The sequence below is a fragment of the Pomacea canaliculata genome, linkage group LG11 (assembly GCF_003073045.1).
Source record: "Pomacea canaliculata isolate SZHN2017 linkage group LG11, ASM307304v1, whole genome shotgun sequence".
In the NCBI taxonomy this organism is placed as follows: Eukaryota; Metazoa; Mollusca; class Gastropoda; order Architaenioglossa; family Ampullariidae; genus Pomacea; species Pomacea canaliculata.
In genome coordinates this window covers 19,207,544-19,220,883 of record NC_037600.1, presented here as the reverse complement: position 1 = coordinate 19,220,883, position 13,340 = coordinate 19,207,544, and the positions used below count along the sequence as shown (strand labels likewise).

Below are 13,340 nucleotides of genomic sequence, written 5' to 3'. Positions count from 1 at the left end.
AACCATAGGAGTGGAGTAAATGGTCATTTCAGAAAACTTGTTACCTGTCCCAGGTTCAGTTTGACCACTTCTGATTCTATGCCCTTTTATTTTATGCCATAATGTGCAAGTCTTTCAATTATGATGCACATTTGCCATTCTTTTGTGCAAAATTAAAAGCGATATTTTTATGTGTGCAGATTGAAAGTGTGGAATGTCAAGGAGTCAACACAGATGTTGAGTCTCTACTGCCTTGATGGGTGAGTCGTGATACCCTGTCAGTCTAAGCTCTCACATTTCCTGTTAATAGCTTTGATTGGGGGAGTCATGAATAGCTGTCATTCTTTTTTATAAGCTCTCACGTTTCCTAATAATAGCCAGTCATATTTTGACACTGTTTACTTTAAGACCTAAGCATTTGATGTTGACTTGCTGATCCCTTAATGGGTGTTGGCTGTTTTGGTGGGAAATCGCTTCCACCTGGAGGTGATTTTGCGCTATGAGAGGAGAGGGAGCTGGAAGGAAACAGGTATCACAGAGGGTCCCAAAATGAGAGCTGAACCCAGGGCCTCTCTCTGCAGTGGTTACTAGCAAGTATCAGCTTTTACACTATTGGGTGCCCCTTGGTGTGCATTTCATAATCAGTTGGTCATTTATAGATATAAATGTATTATGCCCTAGCAGAAGGCCTTGGACATGTTGATGTTCAGTTGAGATATAAGTTTAGTGGGACCACATTCCCTCCTTTCTGTACGGATCTGTCTGATAAGCTCTGGACAAATGAAAAACAATTGAAAACTCAAGGGTCTGTAAAATCCCTGTGAAAATGGCTCTTGGATCATTAAGATAGGCAGGCTGTTTCAGAGCTTGACTGTCAAAGCCCAAAGTTTCTGTGCTCCAGTAGAAGCCTGTTCTGGGAGCTCAAACTGATGACCTTTACACTTCTGTACTACAAGGCCGGTATCTATTGGTATTCATGTAGCATAAACCATTGGTCCATCTGATACGAGGGATGTTTCACTTCTGCCTGGACTTCAGTATTTCACACACTTTCAGTGAGTGCAGACTGGATGGAGTAATTCTTCAGGTCTTCCCCCCCCCCAACCTCCCTAGTTTTCCCAGGATGGAGAGGAGAAGCAAGCCGATGCACACTTCACCAAGTGATCCATTGGAGTTTCTTGTGCAATCAGGTGTAAGTCAAGGTTTTGAAGCCTCCTCCCTACTCACCAGACCCTGCCCATGTGATTTTTGGTTGTTCCCAAAGCTGAAAGAACACCTGCATGGAGAGAACTCATTGCTGGAGTGAGGGAACAGCTGAAATTGATTGCAAAATTGGCGTTTTTGGTTCTTTTCATAAATGTATCCGTAAGGCCTAAAAGTTTGTTGCAATAGGCAATGAGTGTGTTTAAAAAAAGTTTTGAGAGAATTGAAGAATAAGGACAGAAATGCAAAAAATTTTCCATGGAAGTGGAATATCCCTTGTATACCTCGATAAGACTACCACCAAACCTGCAATACATGAGGATTGACAGTCCTACTTAGATTTTGTCAATCTGCGCACTTAAAGTGAACTTTGTTGCACATTCTCAAGCAATTTGGCATCCTTGAATACCGGTGACCAAACCAAGTTTCCATGCTTGAGGTATGAATGCATGAATCCCTAATAAAGGTACAGGAAAACTGCTTGTAGTAGTGAAAGGAATTCTTAATAAAACCAAACAACTAGTTATATTTGTTGATCGCTCCACACTTCACTTACACAATGCTGAGAGATCATCAGACTGACCATATGGTAAGTGAACTTATCTTGGCCCTAATGCATACTCTTACATATGCTGGTATTAAAATAATCTTCAAATGCTTTGGATACTTGCAGGCTTCCCCAGATCCTAGAGATGTTTGGAGAGGACTTTGCTCCTCTGGAAGAACTGAAGAATGAAGTAATCAAGTTTATCCACAGCATTGAGCCTAATGGTAGAGACTGCAGGGTGAGGAAGACGATAGTGGTTAGAGAATTAATGAAGAAGGCAAATACAGTAATTTCCACACAGTTTTATGCTTTATCCAAAACCAATACTTTTCATGTGTAAAAATTCAGATTATCTAAATCACGAATTTTTTAATGATACAATGAAATTTTATTACACAACCAAATTTTGTTCAAAGAAATTTATCAAAGAATTTTAGGAGGAGGTACTTGAACACATCTTACAACTTACTAGCATGCATGCCATATCCCCAAAACTGTCAACATGAGCAAGTTCTCACTTTGATCAAATGAATAAAAATTCATGTCTCTTTGTGAACAAATTTAACTGTACACCTTGCTGTACACAGGGTCAGGAAGAGGCAACATCACTTCTTAAAACAGCAAAAGATGTTGGCATCCATCAAATGACATCAGTAGATGAGCTATCCTTGGCCTTAAATTCCCTGCAAATTCGAAGGTAGGTGAATCCGGCATGTTTTTACTTTTTGCAAGAGTGGTGCCTGTGTTCTTGTTCTTGGTGCCTGTTACAAGTTTTGTGCAGCATAATTGCTCCACCTATGCCAGATGTTGACAGGGTCCCCGACAGTGTAAAGCAGGGGTGGGCAATTAATTTTCCCAAGGGGCCGCATGAGAAATTGGGATGGTTTTAGAGGGCCGGACTAATATAGTTAACTCCGTTTTACCCAATACTGTGTATATAGTATATATACTGGCCAGCGGGCGGGCCGGTCGCTGATCTTTTTTTCCTGAACGATGAAGCAGCTTCGGAAGCGTGACGTCAGCGACCTTGCACACTTCCCTTCTAAGCCAACCTCCGCTTCACTCTTTGACAGCTATGAAACTTGTTCTTGGGGGCTAATTGTACAACTTTTAAATACTATGAAGGGTGGCATAAAGGGAATTGCGACAGGCAAAATAGCTCAAGGCCTTAAACTGATGACAGGTAAGGGTCAAATCAATGAGGGCCCACTCACCACAAGCGAGACGATGTTTCTATAAGTACGTTAGATTACAAAGCTTTGTAAGGTTCACCTCCGTAGCCTAGTGGGTACGAACGAAGTCCAGTGTTTGAAAGCTGGAGTGTTCGAAACTTGTGGTGGCGATCATTTTCGTTTTGCTTTGGAATGTTTTTCGTTCTCTAATATGATCCATTTTCTATTAAGCCTTTCATTTAAAACCTATTGATTGACAATGGAAACCATATAATCTAGTGCTTGCAAGCGACCATTTGTTTGACTTGATCAACAATGTTAAAATCTAGGTCAGGGATGACGAACCTTTTTCAGTCCGAGTGCCAATTATTTCAATTTCAAAGCAATAAAAATTGCTGCGTGCCAAGTCGGTCTACTTAATGACGCCACTATAGAAACGAAGTGCTACAGCCAGTAACCAGTAAGTTTGCTGCGCAGAAAAAATAAAGCTGCTTAGTATAAAATTATAAATTATAAAATAATACTTATTTATTCAACGTTATTATACTGACCTACAGATTTGTCTTGTTCAAAATTTATTATGCGCTATGACGCTATGTCATATGATACCCAAGTTAATAAAAGTAATATGAAAAAATTATGTGGAATATGATCCAACATCACTTCTTTAATATTATTTACAGTTTTCTGAAAAAATTGAAGGCTATTATGATAATTTGAAATTTTAAAAAATCCATCAGCGTTGTCGCGTGCCGCACAAAATTGTTTCGCGTGCCACCTTGGGCACGCGTGTCATAGGTTCGCCATCCCTGATCTAGGTGGAACTAGTTTTTTTTATGTATTTTGTTTTTTTTTTGTTTTGTTTATTCTTTCCCTAATATGAACAATTCTTTCGACCATTTCAACGATTTTGATAGCTATTTGTTTAAAAATGCAAACTTACTCTAATGCATATTCTGATGTGCATCACTTTTACAGTAGTGAATATAAACACTACAGGAAGAATTCCAGCGGTTATGACTGTGATCTCCACTATTTAATCATGATATTTATGCATCTTTTAAGATAAGATGCATTGTATACTTGGATGTTACAACTTATAATATTTATATATTAAATTTATATTTTATTAAATTTATATATTAATTAGTAAAACATAGCATACACTCGGTTTTCGACATTAGTCTTTATAAAATGTATGATATTCCGATAAAAGTCTATTTTGCTTAGGGTCTGGTCGATTAGACCCTTTAATTGCCTATTCGACCACTGCACCAATTGATTCGACCAGCCTATAGTCAACTCGATCACATCATCATTCACGTAATAATTCAACTATGAATTTTAAATAAATCAGGTTGGATAAAATCTCTTTTATCAGGATTGGTTGACATGCGCGTCTAATCTTTGTCCCTTTCATAGTTTCCTCGTGCGCGTGTGAGTGTGTGTGCATGCCTGTGTATATCCAGTCAGTATAAATCAGTTCTCTGCAAATCACATGTTCGGATTTTTTTTAATTAAAATTTTGCCATAAAAATCCGTACTAATTTTGAGAGTGTATTTTTTTATATTTTTTGTTGTTGTTTGAAATGTGATCGACGTACTTGCGATTGGGGTTTGGCTGTTATGGATGATCTGCAACGAGCAGCAACTTAAGTGTATGCAAGTAAGTGTGATTCATTCAATTGACTTTAATTTTTATCCCAAAAAATGATGTAAAAATGCAAGCAAAGCGCGCAAAAATCGGCCACAAGTACATCGATCACATTTCGACCGCACAAGCAAATAGTAAGATCATATCACCTCACAAACTTCTTTTGAAATCGGGTTCATACGAGAAAGAGTTTAGAAGGTATATATATATATATGCTGGTGTCACACTGGGCTTTGTACCTGTTACTTTCTTGTCTTACAACAACAACAACAACAACAAAAAAAGCGAAAACGATCACCACCCCAAGTTTCGAACACTCCAACTTTCAAACATCAATCTTCGTTCATACCCACTAGACTACAGAGGCAAAGCTCACGAAGCTTTGTAATCTAACCTACTTGTAGAAACATTGTCTCGCTTGTGGTGAGTGGGCCCTCATTGATTTGACCTTTACCTGTCATCAGTTTAAGGCCTTGAGCTATTTTGCCTGTCGCAATTCACTTTATGCCAGACTTCATTGTGTTTAAAAGTTGTAGAATTAGCCCCCCAGAACAAGTTTCATAGCTGTAAAAGAGTGAAGCAGAGGTTGGCTTAGAAGGGAAGTGTGCAAGGTCGCTGACGTCACGCTTCCGAAGGCTTCCAAAGCTGCTTCATCGTTCAGGAAAAAAAGATCAGCAGGCCGGTCAGAGACAGGAGGCGGGCCGGATCCGGCCCATGGGCCGGCCCTTGCCCAGATCTGGTTCAGAGGGTTGGTAAAGGAGGGATAAACCACCAAAGTTGGGTTCCTCACAGTACAAACATTAAACATAGGGATTTGTTTACAGGAAGCGCATTTTGAAGGAAATGATGTCAGCTTCAGAGTGCTCGCCGCAAGCCATTCAGGAGCTGGACAGGGTGGAGCAAGTGGTCAAAGACCTCCAGACTCGCCTGACCCACCTGGAAAGCGTGTCTTGTAAGTGTATTTATAGTAGCATGAACTATAGCTTCTTATTAAAGTGGGAAGCTTGTGATTTTCTACTGTTTCTTATGTGAGCACTTATCATCTAGCTGTAGGGTATATTCTGCTTCCTTTCTGTAACATTATTTGTGACTGGAAAGACACTTATCTGCATACAGCTTTCTAGGCCTAACTTCTTTTGTAACCAACAAAAACATTAAATAAAACCTGTTCTTGGCATAAGTTCTCCACTCTCAGAATGCATTCCCATAAAGCTTTTACTATCCATACAAACTAACCTGGGTATTAAGTGTTCTGTCAAACCATTGCATGGCATACACATATCAGGAGTAGGAAAAATTATCAACTGATTTCAAACCATCGTTTAGCACTCTTAAGTTTGTAGAGAATTTGTTGCCATCCTTATCTGTTTTGAATGAGCCACTGTGATATGATTAAAAAGTTATTGAAATGCTGTTATTTTTTAATATTGTGAAGACGTTCATTGGTGGACAAGATAACATGAATGTTCTCCTTTGTGTTAGCACTTGCTGTGGAGTCAGTTACAAATCAGAACCCATCAGTAAATGCCACTGCAAACAGTCTGCTGGATGCTGCAAAGTCAAATTTTTCATTAAACAAGGTATTATCTATTTACAGCTCACTGATTGAAGGATTTAATGAATTTCCTAGTTTGCACATCATCATCAGATAACTTTGTAGATTTGTAATCTTAACACTTCTGCTGCAATAACAGGTGAAATAGGTTTTTTTAGAGGCATGGGGGAAAAACTTTGATATCTTCAGCTGTTTTAAAGAAACAAGATTTTATTGTGAAATTAGTTCTTCCTCCACCCACAGAACACCTTGCTGTCTTCACCTGCTGCCATCAAGACAAACGTTGTGTCGCCACTCATTGTGCAACCACCAACAAATCATACTGTCAGCATGCCAGGGCCAGCTTTACAGGGCATGACAGCAAGTGGAGACATGACTCTGTCGCAACTTGTTGCCGCCAACATCCAGATGGCCACCCTAATCCAGCAGCAGGATACTTTCCTGAAGACAATGCTGCAAGCGAGCATTAACCCTGCCCTTAGCTCTATGCCATCTGGGCACATGGGTTTACAGTCCCTGGCTTCCTCCACAGCCTTGGGTATACAGTCTACTTCCTTGGCTGCACATCAGGTAGTTACCAACCCTCTTTTGCCTCCTGGAGGCTTGTCATGCCTTCATCCTGACCAGCCACATGATCAGATCTCTAGTCCTTCCCCACTGCAGCAAAGAGCAGCGTTGATGCCACATGTTGGGACAGTGGGTCCAGCTCCTAGCACTCACACACCACCACTTGGGGCCAGTGTGTTCAGCTCAACATCAAGTGGTCAATCTACTAACAGTCTCCAGACTGCTCCATTTGTGACAGCAGTTCATCCTGTAGTCAGCCCCAGTGTCAACACCTCAGGTGATGGTAACCATACAAATGTTCAGCTATTGCCAAGCATGTTACGGCTGCTGCAAACACTTACGCAGCAGAAGTGAGATCCTGGGCTTGTGAAGTTTTTAAAGATGGAATGTTGTGATGTGAATACTGACATTTTTTTTATAATTTTGTTGTGATAAAGGAAACCGTTAAAACAGGTTTTTGTTCAGAATAAAGATGAGCTGTGTATAATTTTCTTCCATGCAGCATTTACAATAAAAAGACTTGTTTATACTAAAGGTATTTGGAACTTTTGAGAGTATCCTTTTCGCAAAATTTATGAAGTATGAATTTTAATAAAGTTATATGATGGTAGAAGCAGACACTGTGATCAAAGCAATGCGGAGGAGAAACCAGAGCACCTGTGGAAACCCCACAACTGGGCGCCTCTTCCCCACTTCCCGCCCTCCTCAGAAAAAAAAAAAGGATGACACGTGTACAGTGAAATGCCTTTCAGCAATTTAAGCAAACTCAACAACACTTGTGCCCAAGTCTCGCATGGAGTGTTTAAAGTAACAACTAATAAAGCATACAAGAAACATTCTTTATGTGAACTAGAAACTACAGTATTATCATCATCATCATTGCATGTTAATAGACTGCATACAAAAAGCTTTTTACCTGGAGCTGTCATAGGACCCAAACTTTTTTGCAAGTGGTGCTCTTAAGGAATTTTTTTTTTTTTTTACCCCTACAACAAATTCTTCAGTATGTGTTCGTCAACATTACAGCAGTTTATTTTAGAATTATTTGTATATTGCTTCAGTTCCTTGAAAACATTCTTCCTTAAACATTGCAACAATTACTTCCTTGTAGAATGACCCATAATATTGCACTTCTTTTAAAGGGATGGGTAGTTTCTAGCTCTTACAGCAGTTCATTGTTTAAAGAGGGGGAAGGGGACGTTCCTTAACCACTATCACAGCATTTCCAGTCGTAAAACTGATAAGAAAGAAGCAAAACACCTCTACAGTAAACACTGTCAAAAGCTGACTAAAAATTTAAAAAACAATGTTACAAGAACTATTGCTGAAGATAAAATGGATTTCATTTATGGGTGTAGCAGTGTTTTTAAACTGAAATTTAAACTATCAATCTTCATTCAAATTTTGGCACTGCATTATCAGACCTGGACACCCGCATGATTCTGACATGCTTCTTACAGTTTTGGAGAGGCTATTGTGCTTTTAAAACAAAGAAACGTTCATAAATCACAAATGCGTGCTTTTGACTTCAAATTTTCTCATTTGGCTTCAGCAAGTAGTTAAGATTTAACTTTGGTATTTCAAGGAGAATAGAGTCACAGAACTGATGACCCAGAAATACATGCTTTGTTGCTTTGTCATGTGTGACAATGTGACCTAAAAAAAACCCCTCTTTTATCTGTCAAAAATACCATTTTGCTGGGTAATCAGGTCTCCATTATAAATGCAGATAGTAGAAAATGGTGATACATCATCCATGTAACAGTTCTTTTACAACAAATACTTGCCAATATTGAAAGACTAGAGCTCTGTACATGTGATCCGGTATTAAATATCTTAGAGATTTAATTAAATATTTGCCGTTCAACATTTTTCTAACACTGCACTGCAGTGTCACAAGGAGGACCAATCAAAATTTCAAACCTAACCAAGCAAAATACACTAAATAACAGTTTACAGAACAAAATGATAGAAAAAAATCCAAAATATAATAATCAGTAGTATGCTACCACACTTGCACAAAACAGGCATTTCATTTCTAACACCCTAAATTTTTTTTCAAATCAGTTTTAGTACTATAATACATTCTTAAAATTATTTGTGAGCGCCCAGAACGGACAATGTTAAGTATAAACTATAAATAGTCGTGGTCATGACTAGTATCATACGAATACTGGTCAACATGATAGCCCAAGCATACTCCGGATATGTAGACCTTAATGATGTGTCTGTTTTCTGTTTTAAATCACACAATAAGCTAGTTTATTCCTAAAACTGCTACTTTTGACTCCTGATAATCAAGCTTGGCGAAACAGGTACATTCCCTGGTTGTTCAACATTGATTAGCAACAACTTGAAGATTTTTACTTAGTGTAATGTGATTGTGAAACAGGAAGAAATATGAAAAGAGTTTACTTTGTCACTGTCAATGTCTTTAGCACATTGAAAGTATTTTTTAAAATCTAATGATGTAAAACAAAAGGGACTGCAGTGAATGTTAGAAAAGATTGCACTAGTAGGATGGTCTAGTAATTATCCAGGAGGAAGTAAATACAGTTACATGAGTCTATTAACAAGATCCTCTTGACAGTTCAGCCAAGACTAACAATAAATATAAACCTTGAAGTACGATAAAATATTTCCAGGATAAGGTAAACAGAAAACCACCTGTCACTAAATGCACATTTCAGACTTTGCCCCCTAGAGGAACATCTTCATCAGCATAGTAAAGTGAACTCAGCGAATGGCTCTTGTCTTCCCCTTTAAGCAAGGCCGAGCTCTCGGTGGCACTCAAGGAGTCAGAGGAGTCACAGCGAACAACATACACAGTGGCCGAGGATTGGGATGCTGCTGTGGGCGTGGCGGCTGGAGGCTTGGATGAGGACGAGGGGCTGACACATGGACTGAGTGACGGCGAGCGAGACGCTGGGACGTGCACCTCCTGCTTAGAGCTGTGCCCAAGCTTAGCGGAGCCAGCGGGAAGGCGAGGGTCAGGGTCAGCACAGGGGTCATCGTGCGATTTAGACCGTGGCACAAAACGAGGGTGACTTGGCTACCAGAGAATAGGAAAAGAAAACCAAACAATCAGCAAGCAATTTTGGAAAACACCAATGGGCTAGCATGAAGTGAAGTCAGACATGCTTGAAATTCTTGTTAACAGAAAAATGTTTGGCAATATTAAATCTAATACTGTCTCAAGATTTTCTTCAGCATTGTGCAGGATACAAATATTTAACTAGGATCTTGAAAAAAAATTATAAACATTTGTATTAACAGTATTATTCGTTGGTTGTTTGTTTTTTTTAAATATCCCAGATAAGCATGATATTCTTCTGAGCTTAATTCAAGAGAGAATTAGCTGAGCCAAATTATAATGCAGAAACTGAAGTTTAACAAGTTGCACCAGATCTGTTGATCCCTAGTGAAAGGTTTGTTTATTCTGAACAGTAAGCATATGGGGTGGCAGTAAGGAATACAAATATCCACACTAGCACCAAGTGTAAACAGACTAAACTGGGGCCATTATGAAGCTAACAAATAAATTTTGTCTGACTTGAATTCACACCAGAGACGGCCAAAGGATCACACTAAAAGCTGCGTGAGCAAACAGAAGTGAACACTAAAGAAAAATGGACTCAACTGCAAGTCATGTCACATAAAAGACAAATAACAAACAACATAACATTTCTGCTAACCCTAAATGTGAAAAATGGCTAAAGAAATTTTGAGTATTTTATATTTACTGTTCTTAAAGTCCTTTTCAATACAATATGGCTTACTCTTGTTCACACTTTTGATAATCGTCCAAAATTTAACACTTCACATCTACCCCAATCCCTTGTCAAAAGTAAGAAATAAACTTCTTTGGTTCTGATGCCACTGATCCTAAATACTAAAACTTGCAGCACTTCTTTACAACTTCCTGAACAAGATTTATAAAATACTTCCTATACAATCTTTCTTAAGTTTCAGTTAAAAAAAAAAAACAGGTACTAAGAAAAATATCTATATGATCAAATGTAGTTTTGGATCATGATTTAAAGACAAACTGCAACTTGGAAAAGTTAAACTGTATTTTGAAAGTTCCATTTCAAAGATTGCTTCTCACAGTGCCTTACAAAATGCTTGTTGTAAGATCCAACCATAAGACAAAAATGTTACACATTGTACTACATACACTGGGAACACAAGGGAAGGCTCACTCCAGAGTCCATTCTTGCTGACAAAGTGAACAAAATGACATCACATGAGAGCACCGATTTAAAGAGTGCAAACATGTACCAATATTTTCTGTGTGCAACGTCACTGGTAATGCATACAACAAATAAAAACATCATTAAATAGAGACACACATCCCTCTTTTCCATACTTATACAGAACCAGTGAAAGTGGACACGGAAGAAATTGTGATGTTTGGACGATATACCTATTAAAGTACTATTAATACTGATTTACACAAACGGAATGGTAGTATTCCATTCCAAGGCATATAAATATGAAGCACTTGTCACCCAAACCACCAATTTACATATCTTCCATGAGTGAAAGAGGGGCATCTACCCTGCCAATACTTCTGCACTGAGATGCATGTGCCCAAATGTGCACATACCTTTGATAATGTGCCCACATTCATCCTGATTCCCTCGCACAAAAATGGACGTCTCATCTTCAATGTCATCTTTAACACAATCACAGTGTGAAACTATATTTGTGATAAGGTGCACATTGTTTGGTGGCACAGCACAAGAAGGGTTTGTAATAATTTTGAACTGTCATTTTTACTCAACGCTGTTTTATCATACATGGAAATCTTTCTTGTTTAGGAGGGAGGGGAAATGGCAAAATAGAAGAAACAAACATACATTTTTTTCTAGATGTCATTACTAATTATCTTCATATAAAAGTAATAATCAACTTCAAATACATCCTTTAAATGGTACTGTGCTCATTGACAATGAATTATAAGACTGTAAGACAGTTTACAGTTTACATTCTACGCCCTACATTGGATATAATTAAAATCAAAGTGAATTAATAATTTTAATTATTTTATGTTTAAATTACAGTTTGCAAGTATGTTTATAAGTAATAAATTTACTATTATTGTTTGGTGTTTGCTTTTTATTTTTTTTGGTGGGGAGTCTTAAGAATGCACCATCCTTTGAGGGCAGATAATTTCCCTGATGGTTTAAGTGTATGAGAAACTTGAAGTAATCAGTAAATGTTTCTTTACAGGTGAAGCTATGCAAATGTATAGACAGGTACATAAGCTCCTATGAGCTCATGTATATATAGTACCCCAGTACAATGCTTTTTTACCAAAGTGAAATGGATTTCTATTAGTTCTTCCCTTCGGTTAAATGAATTAAATAATATTCTGATCATTATTTTAAAATTTGCACACCTAACCTTATTATTATAAGTATTAAGTAAAACTAAAATTCACCAATTAAAAAAAAATGTTATGCTAAGTCGACAGGAAAAGCATCTACAATATCTACCTTTAGCCGAATCCTGATTTCACCAGTTTGTCAAATGGTTCAGCCAGCAGAACACATGGACAGGTTGTGACACTGCTACATGTACAGCTAGCAAACTACCAGAGGCAGCTACACACGAGTAGCATTAGGGTGTACCTTGGCTTCAACTGATTCTGGGATTGTCTCCACGGACCGAGTGATGAAGCCAGCAACTCCTGCCCGATGCAGTTGGATCTGATCATGGAAGACAACGGCTGTTTGTGTGTTTTCTGGAAAGCCCTTGTCGGAATCTGACACCAAATCTGGACGCCTCCGATGAGACATAAAGCGTCTCACATTCGGTTTGCTCTTCTGTCGCTTGATCTTGAAGGTCTTTCGACTTCTGGCATCCTGGCGTTGAAGACGATGTTCTCGTGGATCTTCAAAGGAGATCTGCTCTTCACCTGGGCACTCCAGTCCTCGGGCTTAAAAGACAAATGAAACAGCTGTTAGTAAGTAAAGCTTTCATTTTGCTACCTGGTTTGAACAGACTACACCGATCAGCATTAAGCTAACTATGAAGCTTCCGATTAATAAGTGTATCTGACATGATTTACAACACAGTATCTGATATGATTTATGACACTATATGATATAATTTATAAAATTGTATCTGAAATGATGTACAACAACCACAAACATTTAAAGGCTAACCCACATGTAAACTTATTTTCAAATGAGTCTGACTCAAATGGTTTTTAGAAATAGCTCACGGCCCCATTTTGTGTGAAATTAGAGGCGTCAGCAACACCTCATTAGCATATGCTGGTGAGCTCTCTCATTGGCTAGAGACTCCAGTAACCTCAGACGTATGGGTTTAGGTCAATTCATGTGGGCTTATCTTTACACAAAAAAATCTCATAATAGATTTTTGCAATAAACTTAAAACTTGCAATACAAATGACTGCATTAGGTTCTGTTAACCTGCCAGAAAGTTCATGTCATACTCATGTAACACCCTGGTACTGTTAGCAAAGTTAGGTTTGGGCTTTCTTTATTTTTGTAGAGGGTGCTAGATTGAACGGCCGTGTTACTGTCCTTTCCTTTACCTCGAGCACTGCGTACGTAACAGCCAACCTTGAACCATCTCACAACTGCCTGTTGTTACATCTAAAGTCACCTTTTTGGGAGAGTCATGACCCAG

At 38.4% G+C, this 13,340-nt stretch overlaps 2 protein-coding genes across 9 annotated transcripts in view; one reads left to right on the top strand and one right to left on the bottom strand.

Annotated features, from left to right (window-relative positions):
• LOC112574981 (tudor domain-containing protein 5-like) overlaps positions 1–7,211 on the top strand; it is a 42,507-nt gene extending 35,296 nt beyond the window's left edge. For 2 of the 3 annotated variants that reach the window (XM_025256447.1, XM_025256445.1), the window contains 7 exons: positions 180–239; positions 1,856–1,967; positions 2,317–2,426; positions 4,550–4,567; positions 5,380–5,507; positions 6,038–6,135; positions 6,354–7,211. In XM_025256447.1, the coding sequence (XP_025112232.1) occupies positions 180–239; positions 1,856–1,967; positions 2,317–2,426; positions 4,550–4,567; positions 5,380–5,507; positions 6,038–6,135; positions 6,354–7,031 (1,204 nt within the window). In that variant the 3' untranslated portion in view covers positions 7,032–7,211. The remainder of the gene's footprint in view (positions 1–179; positions 240–1,855; positions 1,968–2,316; positions 2,427–4,549; positions 4,568–5,379; positions 5,508–6,037; positions 6,136–6,353) is intronic. The other variant, XM_025256446.1, reaches the window with a different exon arrangement.
• A 290-nt stretch (positions 7,212–7,501) lies between these two features.
• LOC112574979 (protein unc-80-like) overlaps positions 7,502–13,340 on the bottom strand; it is a 49,792-nt gene continuing 43,953 nt past the window's right edge. For 4 of the 6 annotated variants that reach the window (XM_025256443.1, XM_025256441.1, XM_025256442.1 and 1 more), the window contains 2 exons: positions 12,314–12,621; positions 7,502–9,729 (listed from right to left, as the gene is read on the bottom strand). In XM_025256443.1, coding sequence (XP_025112228.1) covers positions 9,364–9,729; positions 12,314–12,621 — 674 coding nt within the window. In that variant the 3' untranslated portion in view covers positions 7,502–9,363. Of the gene's footprint in view, positions 9,730–11,286; positions 11,356–12,178; positions 12,622–13,340 lie in introns of all 6 variants that reach the window. The other 2 variants (XR_003101542.1, XR_003101541.1) reach the window with 2 other exon arrangements.